The 12,882-nt window shown below is 32.2% G+C and overlaps 1 protein-coding gene and 1 long non-coding RNA gene across 2 annotated transcripts in view; one reads left to right on the top strand and one right to left on the bottom strand.

Annotated features, from left to right (window-relative positions):
• LOC142226681 (uncharacterized) overlaps window positions 1-12,841 on the top strand; it is a 120,977-nt gene extending 108,136 nt beyond the window's left edge. The window contains exon 9 of the mRNA XM_075296808.1: window positions 10,656-12,841. Coding sequence (XP_075152923.1) covers window positions 10,656-12,405 — 1,750 coding nt within the window. The 3' untranslated portion in view covers window positions 12,406-12,841. The remainder of the gene's footprint in view (window positions 1-10,655) is intronic.
• Window positions 1-12,882, bottom strand: part of LOC142226683 (uncharacterized) — a 139,549-nt gene that overhangs the window by 115,103 nt on the left and 11,564 nt on the right. The window lies entirely within an intron of this gene.

Genomic DNA, 12,882 nt, shown 5'->3' on the forward strand with positions numbered 1-12,882 from the left:
TATGGCACAGTAGGACGAAAATATGAACCTATTTTTATCAGTGCGAGCAAGAACTTATCTTCTACGAGTATGTTCAATCTTGCAAGCATTTGGAAGTTCATTTTATCGTCTTTCGCTAAAAAGGTCAATAATTTTATCGTCTTTCGCTAAAAAGGTCAATAATTCTTAGTGTAATTTCTCGCTTCTTTGGTCCGGAGTAAAGTAAAGCCAAAATCTTTGGAACTGGCTAAGCTTTTTTTTACACAAATAATTTCAGATTCAGATTTAGATTAAGATATAACTCCCACACTAAAAAAAAGCATCCCAAAGATTTTGTCTTTACTTTGAAAAATTTGGTATTGATTCCGAGCCAAGGAAACGGAGAATACAAGTAAGAATAATTTTAAGACACAATTCTCTTTTAAATTTGGGTTTTGTGTACTTGCTTCTAGGAAACAAATATTAATTTTTCGCTTTCTCAGCTTTTTTTCTTAATATGCTATCAACATCCTTTAAAAAGGAGTTAACGACAACTTTATTTTCCAAACTAAGACTCGACTTCCAGTAGAAATTATGCTAAGTTTTAAGTAAAAAAATTCTTTAAAATAAAGTTTTGAAAAACAAGTCCTATATTTGGACGATTTTTTGCTTTGTAGCAAAGATAATAGAGAGAAGAAGATGGGAAATTGGCTGCAGAGCACACCAAACCATTTACCGTGCTAGGCCCATACTTTTCGTTTATCGAACCAAACGCATATAGGACAAGTATTGACGTAGCATTAAAATTCAAATAAAAAGAAATTAAGTGCAGGAAATAAATTTCTATAAACGGGAAAATGTAATTTTTTTGTTGTTGCCTAAAATTTAACATTGTTTCTTTAACAAAATTAAGTTTTTCAATTAAATAATAACGAAACACAAATAACGAAAAACAACAACAAAAAAATTACAAACATGTGTGGAACTAGCACCGTCAATGCAACATTTGGTGTGACGCATGCCAATTTCCCATCTTCACACAAAAAATTTTTTTCTGATTCAATCACCAAATTAATTGATCCAATTAATTTTTTAATTGAAATGTCTTCAATCACGAAACTGATAGTATCAATCACAGTTTTAATTGGGCATAAAAAAAATTCTTGATTAAAAAATTAATTGATTTTTTAATTGATTCAATTAAAAATTTAATTGATGTTGTTTGCAAAACTCAATTAATTTATTTTAAAAAAGGTAACTATTTTTAATTACTTTCTGAATTGGCTTAGACTTTTTATTTGGATTAACAAATGTTTGTTTGAAATACATTTTTAATTAAAAAAAAATCAGCACTTTTTAACTGAATTAGTCTTCCGAATTTGATTAAAAAGTTAATTGTATCAATTAATTTTTTAATTAAAATTTTTAAAATTTTCAATCATTGACTTAATTAACTTAATGTTTCTATCATGATTAAAAAGTTAATTGTATCAATTAATTTATTAATTAAAAAAATTTTCAACTTCAATTAACTTTTTAATTGGAAATATTTTGGTGATATTTTTTTCTGTGTTCCTAGGCGTATTATCTTTGCTTTGTAGTCAAGATGCAAAAAGACAACAAACTTAAAGACAATTTCATTAAATTTAAAAAATTTTTCTGAATTATTAAAGTCAAGTTGACCTTAGTCCAAACATTTTTTCTTTCATGTTATGGTACCCATTTTTAAGTCAAATCACTTAATTATAAGGACAATGCGACTTCATTGAAAAATTTAACGACTTTGAACAAGGAAAAAACTTACAGAAATGCGTCTTCTATGCTAAGCTAAATTTGCATTCGTATTTTAAAGACAAGAAATCTTTGACCTCACGACAATATTTTTTTCAGTACATATTGTATATCCTTCGTCCGCTTTAGAATCATATTGCTTGAAATTTTATATGTGCCAAATTTCAGATTTAAATATAACTTTCATATATATCTTTCGCTATCTTTCGAGGCTAAAGTTTCACCTTGATTTGCTTCATATTTTGCACAAATAGTAAAATTACACTGAAAAAAACATGACCTCACGACAATATTTTTTTCAGTGTACCATTGTAGTTATAAATGCCAATTTTGCTCGATCTACACTCATATGACAATGGAGGGAAATTTCAGTGGGATTTTACTCCTATTGATACATAGTATAATTACACTGAAAAAAATATTGTCGTGAGGTCAAAGATTTCATGTCTTTAAAATACGAATGCAAATTTTGCTTAGCATAGAAGACGCATTTCTCTAGTATAAAGTTTTTTTCCTTGACCAAAGGTCGATAAACTTTTCAATGAAGTCGTATTGTCCTTATAATTAAGTGATTTGATTTAAAAATGGATATCATAACATGAAAGAAAAAATGTTTGGGCTAAGGTCAACTTGACTTTAATAATTTAGAAAAAATCTTTAAATTTAATGAAATTGTCTCTAAATTTGTTGTCTTTTTGCATCTTGACTACAAAGCAAAAAAATCGTTCAAATATAGGACATGTTTTTCTACACTTTATTTTAAAAACTTTTTTACTTGAAACACAGCATAATTTCTACTAGAAGTCGAGTCTTAATTTGGAAAATAAAGTCGTCGCTAACTTGTTTTTAAAGGACTTTAATAGCATACGAAGAAAAAAAGCTGAAAAAGCGAAAAATTAAAATTTGCTTCCTAGAAGCAAGTACACAAAACCCGATTTTAAAAGAGAATTGTGTCTTAAAAGTATCCTTACTTGTATTCTCCGCTTCTTTGGCTCGGAATCAATACCAAATTTTTTAAAGTAAAGACAAAATCTTTGGAACCGGGTATGCTTTTTTTCAGTGTAATATTCTAATTTATATAGCTCCCATGTATGTTACATATATGTAACATACACACAATCTCAAAGATATATCTCCATATATAATATGGAGATGTCATATGTACTGTACATGCATAATTTTCATAGAATCGGTTAAGATATATAAAGCTCCGATTTGGTTTAAAATCATCCTATTAGGACATGGTTCTATTTGCCCAAATATGACCCCAAACCCCACAATTATCCACTATAGTGGCGATATCTATCCCGAGTCCTTGTAAAATCACTACTGCTAATTAGAAAAAATGGACTTTACATATAAATGGACCTTTGCGATATTGGATTCACTTCATATTTGCTTGACTTTATATTAACTTTAGACTTTCTTTATATGTTATGTTATACCCTGCGACACACTATGGAACAGGGTATTATAAGTTAGTGCATATGTTTGCAACACCCAGAAGGAGACGAGATAGACACATGGTGTCTTTGGCAATAATGCTCAGGGTGGGTTCCTGAGTCGATCTACCCATGTCCGTCTGTCTGTGAACACATTTTTGTGATCAAAGTCTAGATCGCAGTTTAAGTCCATTCGCCTTCAAATTTGGCAAAAGTTCCTGTTTTGGGTCAGAATAGAACCCTATTGATTTTGGAAGAAATCGGTTCAGATTTAGATATAGCTCCCATATATATGTTTCGCCCAATATGCACTTATATGGACCCAGAAGCCAGAGTTTTACCCTGATTTGCTTGAAATTTTGCACAAGCATAACACTTGGTCGTATAGTCAAGTGTGCAAAATTTGATTGAAATCGGTTCAGATTTAGCTCCCATATATATCTTTCGATATGGACTAATATGGTCCCAGAAGCCAGAGTTTTACCCCAATTTGATTGAAATTTTACACAAGGAGTACAACTAGTAGTGTACAGAGTTAGATATAGCTCCCATATATATAGTTCGCCCGATTTACACTCATATGACCACAGTGGCCAATCTTTTACTCCGATTTACTTGAAATTTTGCACAGGAAGTAGAATTAACATTCCAACTGTATGTACCAAATTTGGTTGAAATCGGTTCATATTTAGATATAGCTTCCATATATAGCTTTCGCCAGATTTACACTCATAGTTGAAATTTTGCACAGGGAGTATATTAGCATTGTAGCTATGCGTGCCAAATTTGGTTGAAATCGGTTCAGATTTAAATATAGCTCCCATATATATGTTTTTCTGATTTCGACAAAAATTGTCAAAATACCAATATTTTCTTTGTAAAATCGCCACTGCTTAGTCGAAAAGTTGTAAAAATTACTCTAATTTTCCGTATATATATCGAGCGATAAATCATAAATAAACTTTTGCGAAGTTTCCTTAAAATTGCCTCAGATATAAATGATTCCCATATTTTTTTACTAACATTGTGTTCCACCCTAGTACATTAGCCGACTTAAATTTTGAGTCTATAGATTCATTTGCCGATTTAACGTCTATGGACTTGTGTTTAAACTTTATGCCTATCATGCACTGCAATCTGGATATCTTTTCCACAAACAGATTCTCTATCTATAATGGTTACAAAAGCCTCTACGGATGTCTAGAAATATTGTTAAAATAGTAAAATCGAATTCTATGTAAATGTGCCAAATTTTGTCCAAATCGAATTAGATCGTAATATATGGAAATATATATTTTTTGTAGGTAATCCCAACAATTTTGATGGACTTAAAATGACAATAACAGTGTTGGTCTATGGTACAGAATGGGGCAGATATAGTTTGCTCAGCCCGACTTTGGATTTTTTTTAATTGTTTAACATTTAAAAAGTTCAAAATTCCTAAATCGACAATTGCAAATTTTGAAAACGTCGGGAACTCAGTGACGTATTAGTAATTTCATTTAATAGATATATTTATAATACGCCACAATGTACCCCAGCTTCACACATCGCTTAATATAAAAAGATAATTAAGTACCCACAAAACGCAGCTGTAAATACTTAGTCCACAAAACGTTTTGTTTATTGAAGCAAAAACTCCATATTTTTTATCTAAATTAAATGCTATTTACGTTTTATGTAAATTTAACGACTACATTTAATTATAATTGCATTTTTATAACATTGAATGAGAACCTTTGAAATAGTTGTAGTCAACGACTACACTTTTATGTAAAATTACTATTTAATTGTCTAATTGAGTTTCCAAAAAGTATGCGTGTAATATACAATTCCAAAAGTCTTTGACAATAATTTTAGTAATTGATTTGCTCGTAGTGTCCTTTTTTTAGACATGAATGATTTGCAAGTGTTTATAGGCTTTTATCTCTTGTTATTGTCAACAAATTATCATTGTTACACGTGTCTGCGCGCAGTGAACTTTCAATATCAAATCGATTAAACGATAATAAAAGAGAGTCCTTTGTCAATGGTATTTATTCGAAGTTTGAATGTGTGTGCGAGTTCACACCTAACGAAGCAAAAGCTATTGAAAGAAGGCAGAGAGACTAAGTCCTTGATGTAAAAGTGAACCCACAATAAAAACATCATATATTTTAGAATTTTTTAACTAAAATATATTAAAACGGACGACTTTATACAAATGAGTATTAAGCAAGTTGAAGAACTTATTGAGCATAAATAATTTTTTTTCTATTGCTTAAGAAAATTTCGGATTTCAAAGACAAAAACAGTAAAATATCTGCTGAAAAAAGGTAAAACAGTAATTTTTTACTGAAATAGCAACTCATCGCATAATAGGTCTCAGACTTCATAAAGTAAATATATTATGGGTCATGATAAACATTCTCAGTAGGTCTTGCGATGTCCGTCCGTCTGTTGAAATCACGTAAACTTCCGAACGAAACAAGCTGTCGACTTGAAACGTGGCACAAGTAGCTGTTATTGATATAGATCGGGTGGTATTGTAATTGGGCTATATCGGATCACTTTTAGGTATGGGACCATATAAACCGATCCCTATATTTGACTTCAGGAGCCTCTTGTAAGAGTAAATTTAATTTGGTAGTAGAAATAACTTTCTAAAATCCGTAAAATATTGGTCCATAATTATATATAACTTTACACAAAATCTCAAAGATGTTTCTTCATATTGTAATTATGTCATATAAACGTAGAATCGGTTCAGATATATATAAAGCTCCGATTTGGTTAAAAATCATCCATTGTGGACATGGTTCCTTTTGCCCAAAGATAGCCACAAAGCCCACAATTATCCACTGTATTGGCGAGATCTAGATTATCCACTGTATTGGCGAGATCTAGACTACTGCTAGTTAGAAAAAAATTAAAAAGGTCCTCTTATTTACTTACAAATGAACTTTTGCGATATTGGATTCGTTTTATATTTAATTTACTTTATATTAACTTTAGACTTTATTTGTTGTTTACTAAAATTGTGTGGCGTCCCACAAAAAAAATTAAAAAGGTCCTCTTATTTACTTACAAATGAACTTTTGCGATATTGGATTCGTTTTATATTTAATTTACTTTATATTAACTTTAGACTTTATTTGTTGTTTACTAAAATTGTGTGGCGTCCCAGGTCATTTTTATGCCTATCATGTAATACAATCTGGACTCGATCCTTTCCACAAACAGCTTCTTTACAACAACTTCTAGAAATGTTGTTAAAAGAGTAAACGGATTCCCAAATTTGACTTCCGGAGTTTCTTGTAAAAGTCAATTTCATTTGAAAGGTGATTTCAGTATATGCTTTCCGAAAAACCGAGAAAAAAATCGGTCGATGTCGGTCCATAATTATATATAACCCCCATATAAGCCAATTCACACATTTAATTCCGGCGCGTCTTGGAGAAGTATATTATATCCGATCAGGTTGTAATTTGATAATTGTTTTTAGTATATGTTTCTAACAGTCTTGCAAAAATTAGTATATATCGCTCCATAATTATATGTAGCCTCCATATCAACATATTCCCAATTTTGACTTCCGGAACCTCTTCGAGAAGTAAATTTCATCTGATCCGGTTGAAATTTCATACGTGAAATTAGTATATGCCTTCTAACAATGATGCAAAAATTGGTTCACATCGGATCGATCCCCAAGTTTTGACTTCCGTTTCCGATTGAAATTTGGCCCTCTAACTAACTTGCGAAAATTGGTTCATATCGATTAATAATTATTTATAGACCCCTCTATAAAAAACGATCAAGAACTGAAGTGGTTTATACAGTAATTCCTCGATTTACGTCGCCTCGGTTTACGTTGTTTCGATTTACGTCGTCAAATTTTTTGTTCCATCCAATTTCGATTTACGTCGCCATTCGTTTTACGTCGTCGATTGTGCCAACTTTATCAGAAACGCTTTCCCTAAGTGAACTAAGTACCAACGACGATGACATCGAAACATTTATTTCTGAAATTCTTACTGAAAATTCGTTAAATTCTGATTGATATTGCATATATAACACAATTGTCGAAGTGGCAATGTTTTTTTATATGTATACAACGTAACGGGTTTTCATTTGTTTACGAACTTAATTTTTAAGATACATACATAATTAACATAAATGGACTTAGGAGTAAGTAAGAGCAATTTTTAATTCGGTTTACGTCGTTTCGATTAATTCCGGAACTAATCACGATGTAAATCGAGGGATTACTGTATATGAATTTAATATGGCTTTTTTATCTAACATAGACCCCATATGGGCTAACTTAAAATGTAGAATAAATTTTAAGACACCTTGCAATCGGCAATTGTTACCACAACCCACGCATTATGGATATGGACGGCAGTCTTTAGTAAAACATTGTACGCAATCAATGGTGGAGGTCGAATTTTAGGCCCAAAATTTAAGTTTTAATCAAAATATTTCAGAATTTTCTAAAATGTGTCTATCTCGAAATTTGTATAGCGTTAAAAGTAAATTAAAGTATTTAATATATTCCCTTTACTTCTACTAACAATATTCAGGTATTTCTATCATATCACAAAGCTTCAATATTTTTAAATGTAATAACAATTTAAGTTTAATCTCCCATTTTATGAAATCTAAATTAATCTAACTTGCGTGTCCTGAGAGAGTTCATTGACCTATTTTGCTGTATAAAATGGATTATTATAATTTTATAATTGCTTTTAATTTTATGACCCACCCAAACCGACAATTGGTGCTAGAATTTGTCAATAAATGCTTGTGATTCTTTGCAATGGAGGTGTAATAGCAAAAACGTGTCCTGTGTTTAATGACTAAAAATAGTGTCCTCATTTATTAAGGCGGGTCGAAAATGTCTATGACATAGTACCTAAATCCAATCTCATACTAAGTGAGCAAAGAATTTTGTTAGTAAACACAGCAGAAAAGTCGGCAACAGCAATATAGCAATAAAATCATTATTTTAAAAATATGTCTTGCATTTGCCTAAAAATCTGAATATTTATCAAATTAAGGCATATCAACAAGAAAACTCTTTGCTGATAGATGCTATTAAGGATATTAGAAAGCAGAACTATACAAAAAATGTTGGTCTTAAATAGGCCTTAGGTACACGGTTGCCACTCGAGCTAAAAATAACTTCTACCAAATTTTGAAGAAAATTTTACCAAAAAAAATCCCAAACAAAAAAACTCTTGCAAACTTTGATTTCTTTGTATTGTATTACTATAGAAAATTTTATCAAAATTTTATTTATATTAATATTTTGTCAAAATTTTATTTCTTTAGAAAAATTTGTCAAAATTTTATTTCTTTAGAAAAATTTGTCAAAATTTTATTTCTTTAGAAAAATTTGTCAAAATTTTATTTGTTTAGACAATTTTGTCAAAATTTTATTGCTTTAGAAAATTTTGTCAAAATTTTATTTCTTTAGAAAATTTTGTCAAAATTTTATTTCTATAGGAAAATAAAAAATTTTAAAAAAGGGGTGAAGTACTTTTTAATTGGAGAGGTCTACTCTACCATTTATGATAGAATTTTACCAACTGTGGCAGCCGTGCTTAGGTAACATTTTGGAACATAAAAATGTTACATTTTATAGTTCACTAGACCTGCAATCACCGACTACTGTTTTTAGCTGCCTTGCATACACAGGGTCATGGCTTCAATCCCAGTTTCTAGCAAACACCAAAAAGTTTCTCAGCGGTGGATTATCCCCATTCGGTGAAAATTAAACCTTCGTGAAAATTTTAACCACATCCATACTAGAGGTGTGCACGTGAGTAATAGTTTACTCACGCACGATATTTTTTGGTAGGACTCACGCTTACGCACACTCACGAAAAGAACATTTGTAATCACGCACACTCACGCACGAAAACGTCGTGACTCACGAAAAATACCGTGATTCACGAAAAATATAGTAACTCACGAATAATTTTATGATTAATTTACCTTGCCGAAGTGTCTGAAACATGGGGATTATTAAAATCGAGAGTGTTATTAATCTCTTAATATCCAAGGTGTCACTAAAATTGTAATTGAATTTAACTCTTAAGCGTTTAACTCTTTAGCGTGATTTAGAAAAATTTGTCAAAATTTTATTTCTTTAGAAAAATTTGTCAAAATTTTATTTCTTTAGAAAAATTTGTCAAAATTTTATTTGTTTAGACAATTTTTTCAAAATTTTATTTCTTTAGAAAATTTTGTCAAAATTTTATTTCTTTAGAAAATTTTGTCAAAATTTTATTTCTATAGGAAAATAAAAAATTTTAAAAAAGGGGTGAAGTACTTTTTAATTGGAGAGGTCTACTCTACCATTTATGGTAGAATTTTACCAACTGTGGCAGCCGTGCTTAGGTAACATTTTGGAACATAAAAATGTTACATTGTATAGTTCACTAGACCTGCAATCACCGACTACTGTTTTTAGCTGCCTTGCATACATAGGGTCATGGCTTCAATCCCAGTTTCTAGCAAACACCAAAAAGTTTCTCAGCGGTGGATTATCCCCATTCGGTGAAAATTAAACCTTCGTGAAAATTTTAACCACATCCATACTAGAGGTGTGCACGTGAGTTATAGTTTACTCACGCACGATATTTTTTGGTAGGACTCACGTACACTCACGAAAAGAACATTTGTAATCACGCACACTCACGCACGAAAACATCGTGACTCACGAAAAATACCGTGACTCACGAAAAATATAGTGACTCACGAATAATTTTATGATTAATTTACCTTGCCGAAGTGTCTGAAACATGGGGATTATTAAAATCGAGAGTGTTATTAATCTCTTAACATCCAAGGTGTCACTAAAATTGAAATTGAATTTAACTCTTAAGCGTTTTATGTTGGTGATCACGAATATTTTCGTGAGTGTAATTCGTTACTCACGCACACTCACGAAGATATTATTTTCGTGACTCACGCTCACGCACGATATTTTGGTTTGTTAATCACGCTCACGCACACTCACGCTGTTGGTATGAGCGTGACTCACGACTCACGCACGAATCACGAAAATGTTCGTGAGTCACGACAATTTCGTGTCACGTGCACACCTCTAATCCATACGTTAGCTTGATAGTTAATCCCCAATCTTATAGTTAAACAAATGCCTTAAATACAGCATATTGGTGAGAGTAAGTTTCTAATTTTTGTCATGAACCTACGAATGATTTATGGAACAGATAGGATATGGCTCATTACTTTCCAGATCTATCATATATTCCTGAGATCCATTAGTTTCACTCACAATCTTGGTGGTTGGGGCATCTTTATTGTTGAATTCTATAGATCTTATAAACTACCAACATTCAGTGTTAATTTTAAAAATGGAGATAACATCTAATCATCTACCATTATGGTTTTGCTTCAGTCCTTTATTTCTAAATGGAATCACATTAAAATATACTTTTTGTTATTCCTTTTCAGTACCAAATCTTCCCAAACCTTGAACGTGGATGGCAATAATGACATTGCAGAGGAATCTCGCGATCCAGGAACTCAGGAAGAACAATTACCACAGAAAACCCCTACTGGATCAATACGCTCTGCTACATATTCTCAAAAATCTACAGCATCTCCTCAATCTAGTACTGGAAGTCGAAGTATAAGGAATGAACCAATTGGAACACCAGCTGAAAACGAAGATTCCAAAAGTGTACATGAAGATACACCCATATTAACTACACCCCTAACAACGGTAGAGGCAACCTTAAATGGTGATGCCGAAGACAAAGAAGTTAATGGAGAATCTCCTACGAAATGGCGAACTGGCGAAGAAGTTTTGCAAATTGAAGATGTGGCAGATGGCGATACAGAAACACTGGTCGAAGAAGACATCGATGATAGAGAGGACAACTTGGAGCGTAATGGTAGTTTGGCAAGTTTACAAAGCAAAACGGAAAGCATAAAGACACAAATAGGTGATACCCCACCTGTATTATCAAGGGCACAATCCACTAAGTCACTGGAGATCAAAGAGGAAATCGAAGATAACACCAGTTTTGTTGTGGTCGAAGATGTAGAAGATTCCAACGATGATGATGATGTAGAGGAAGATAGAAAATCGAATAAATTTGAAGAGAACACTGAAGATTCGGAAGTGATCAGCAATAGTGGCATACAAAGTAAACCCAATAGTGCTGCCTCAAGACCCTTAACCAGTCGATCCAGATCACCAACTATAGAGGAAATCAAAGCCCTATCAAGGCGTAATTCCATGATTAAATCTATGGAATCTTTATATGAGCGCCCAATGTCGAAACATGAATTTAATGATAATACCACCGAAACTAGCTCCCAGTCAAGTGCTCAATTGAATAGTAGCATTGGTTCGAATACCATTTTAACACCTGCTGTAGTTAAACCTCAACATACTCCTTTAAAGCAAAAATCCAAAACTACACATTTTCTGAAAAGTCATCGACGTATCTCACCAGTAAAACAATCCATTAAAATGGTCCAGGCCGAATTGTATCCACCAACATTGCAGAGATTTGAAAAACCACGAGAAGCTACTTTGAAAAGTTTCGATCAATTGGATTCCACCAACTGGGAGGTCATAATGGTGGGCCTTAAGAACATGGTTCGCTTAATGAGATATCATCCGGATAATTTGGATGCTCAAATGCATATGGTTTGTATACAATTGGCCAAGACAGTAAGGAATCTTAGGTCACAAGTAGCACGAGCTGCTTGCCAAGCTGCCACAGAATTATTTGCTCTGAAATCACGATTCCTGGAGCAGGAGTGCGATGATTTGGTGTGTGCTCTTCTGCATCGTACGGCAGACACAAATCGTTTCATAAGAGCCGATGCAACACGAGCCCTTGAGGCAATGTGCGACAATCTTACACCGGGAAAAATACTTAATATCTTAACTTCGAAGGGAGCCCAGCACCAGAATGCCCTGGTACGTACAACTACGGCGAAACTCTTAAATCGTCTCGTAGAACGTTTGGGCTGTGACAAAATCTACACCATGCCTCGAGAACAAAGAGACAAATTCTTTATTACCGGTGCAAATCTCTTACTCGAAGGTAGTCTTGAAACTCGTAGTTATGCCAAGTCATTATTTAGACTACTCTCGGAACATGTCAACTATCAGCGTATGCTTTTAGAGATAATACCACAACGAACATATCGTAATATTGAGAAAACTTTAAAAAATATACGTTAGATATGAATAAGGCACAGAAATGAATCATTAATGATGTACATACACTCCTTAGAAGATAGCATTTAATATGTTCAGCCATAGTTGGCAATGGGCTTTGAAGAAGCAACTATACCAAGCCCTCAACATGCAATGATCTCCTGGATGGAACACATGGAAAAATCGAAAAAATTAAATATTGAAACATTAAAATCTATATTAAATAATTATTAATATAAGTATAGCAATTATTATTATTATTTTATGATCCCTCATCTCATCATAAGAATCGTTCATAGAACATTGAATTAAATCAAAAATCATCTTATCTAGAATTAATGTTCAAAACATTTTTTCATGAAATATTCACCCATACTACTACTCATTATACCTAGCATAGGTAGTTGGTCATATTAGGATTATTTATAATAAACTTTAAATAATTAATAAATGTATAAAACATTAATTCTTATATTAAATCTTTTACTTTATCCTCACACC

Source organism: Haematobia irritans, chromosome 2 (genome assembly GCF_050003625.1).
Source record: "Haematobia irritans isolate KBUSLIRL chromosome 2, ASM5000362v1, whole genome shotgun sequence".
Taxonomy (NCBI): domain Eukaryota; kingdom Metazoa; phylum Arthropoda; class Insecta; order Diptera; family Muscidae; genus Haematobia; species Haematobia irritans.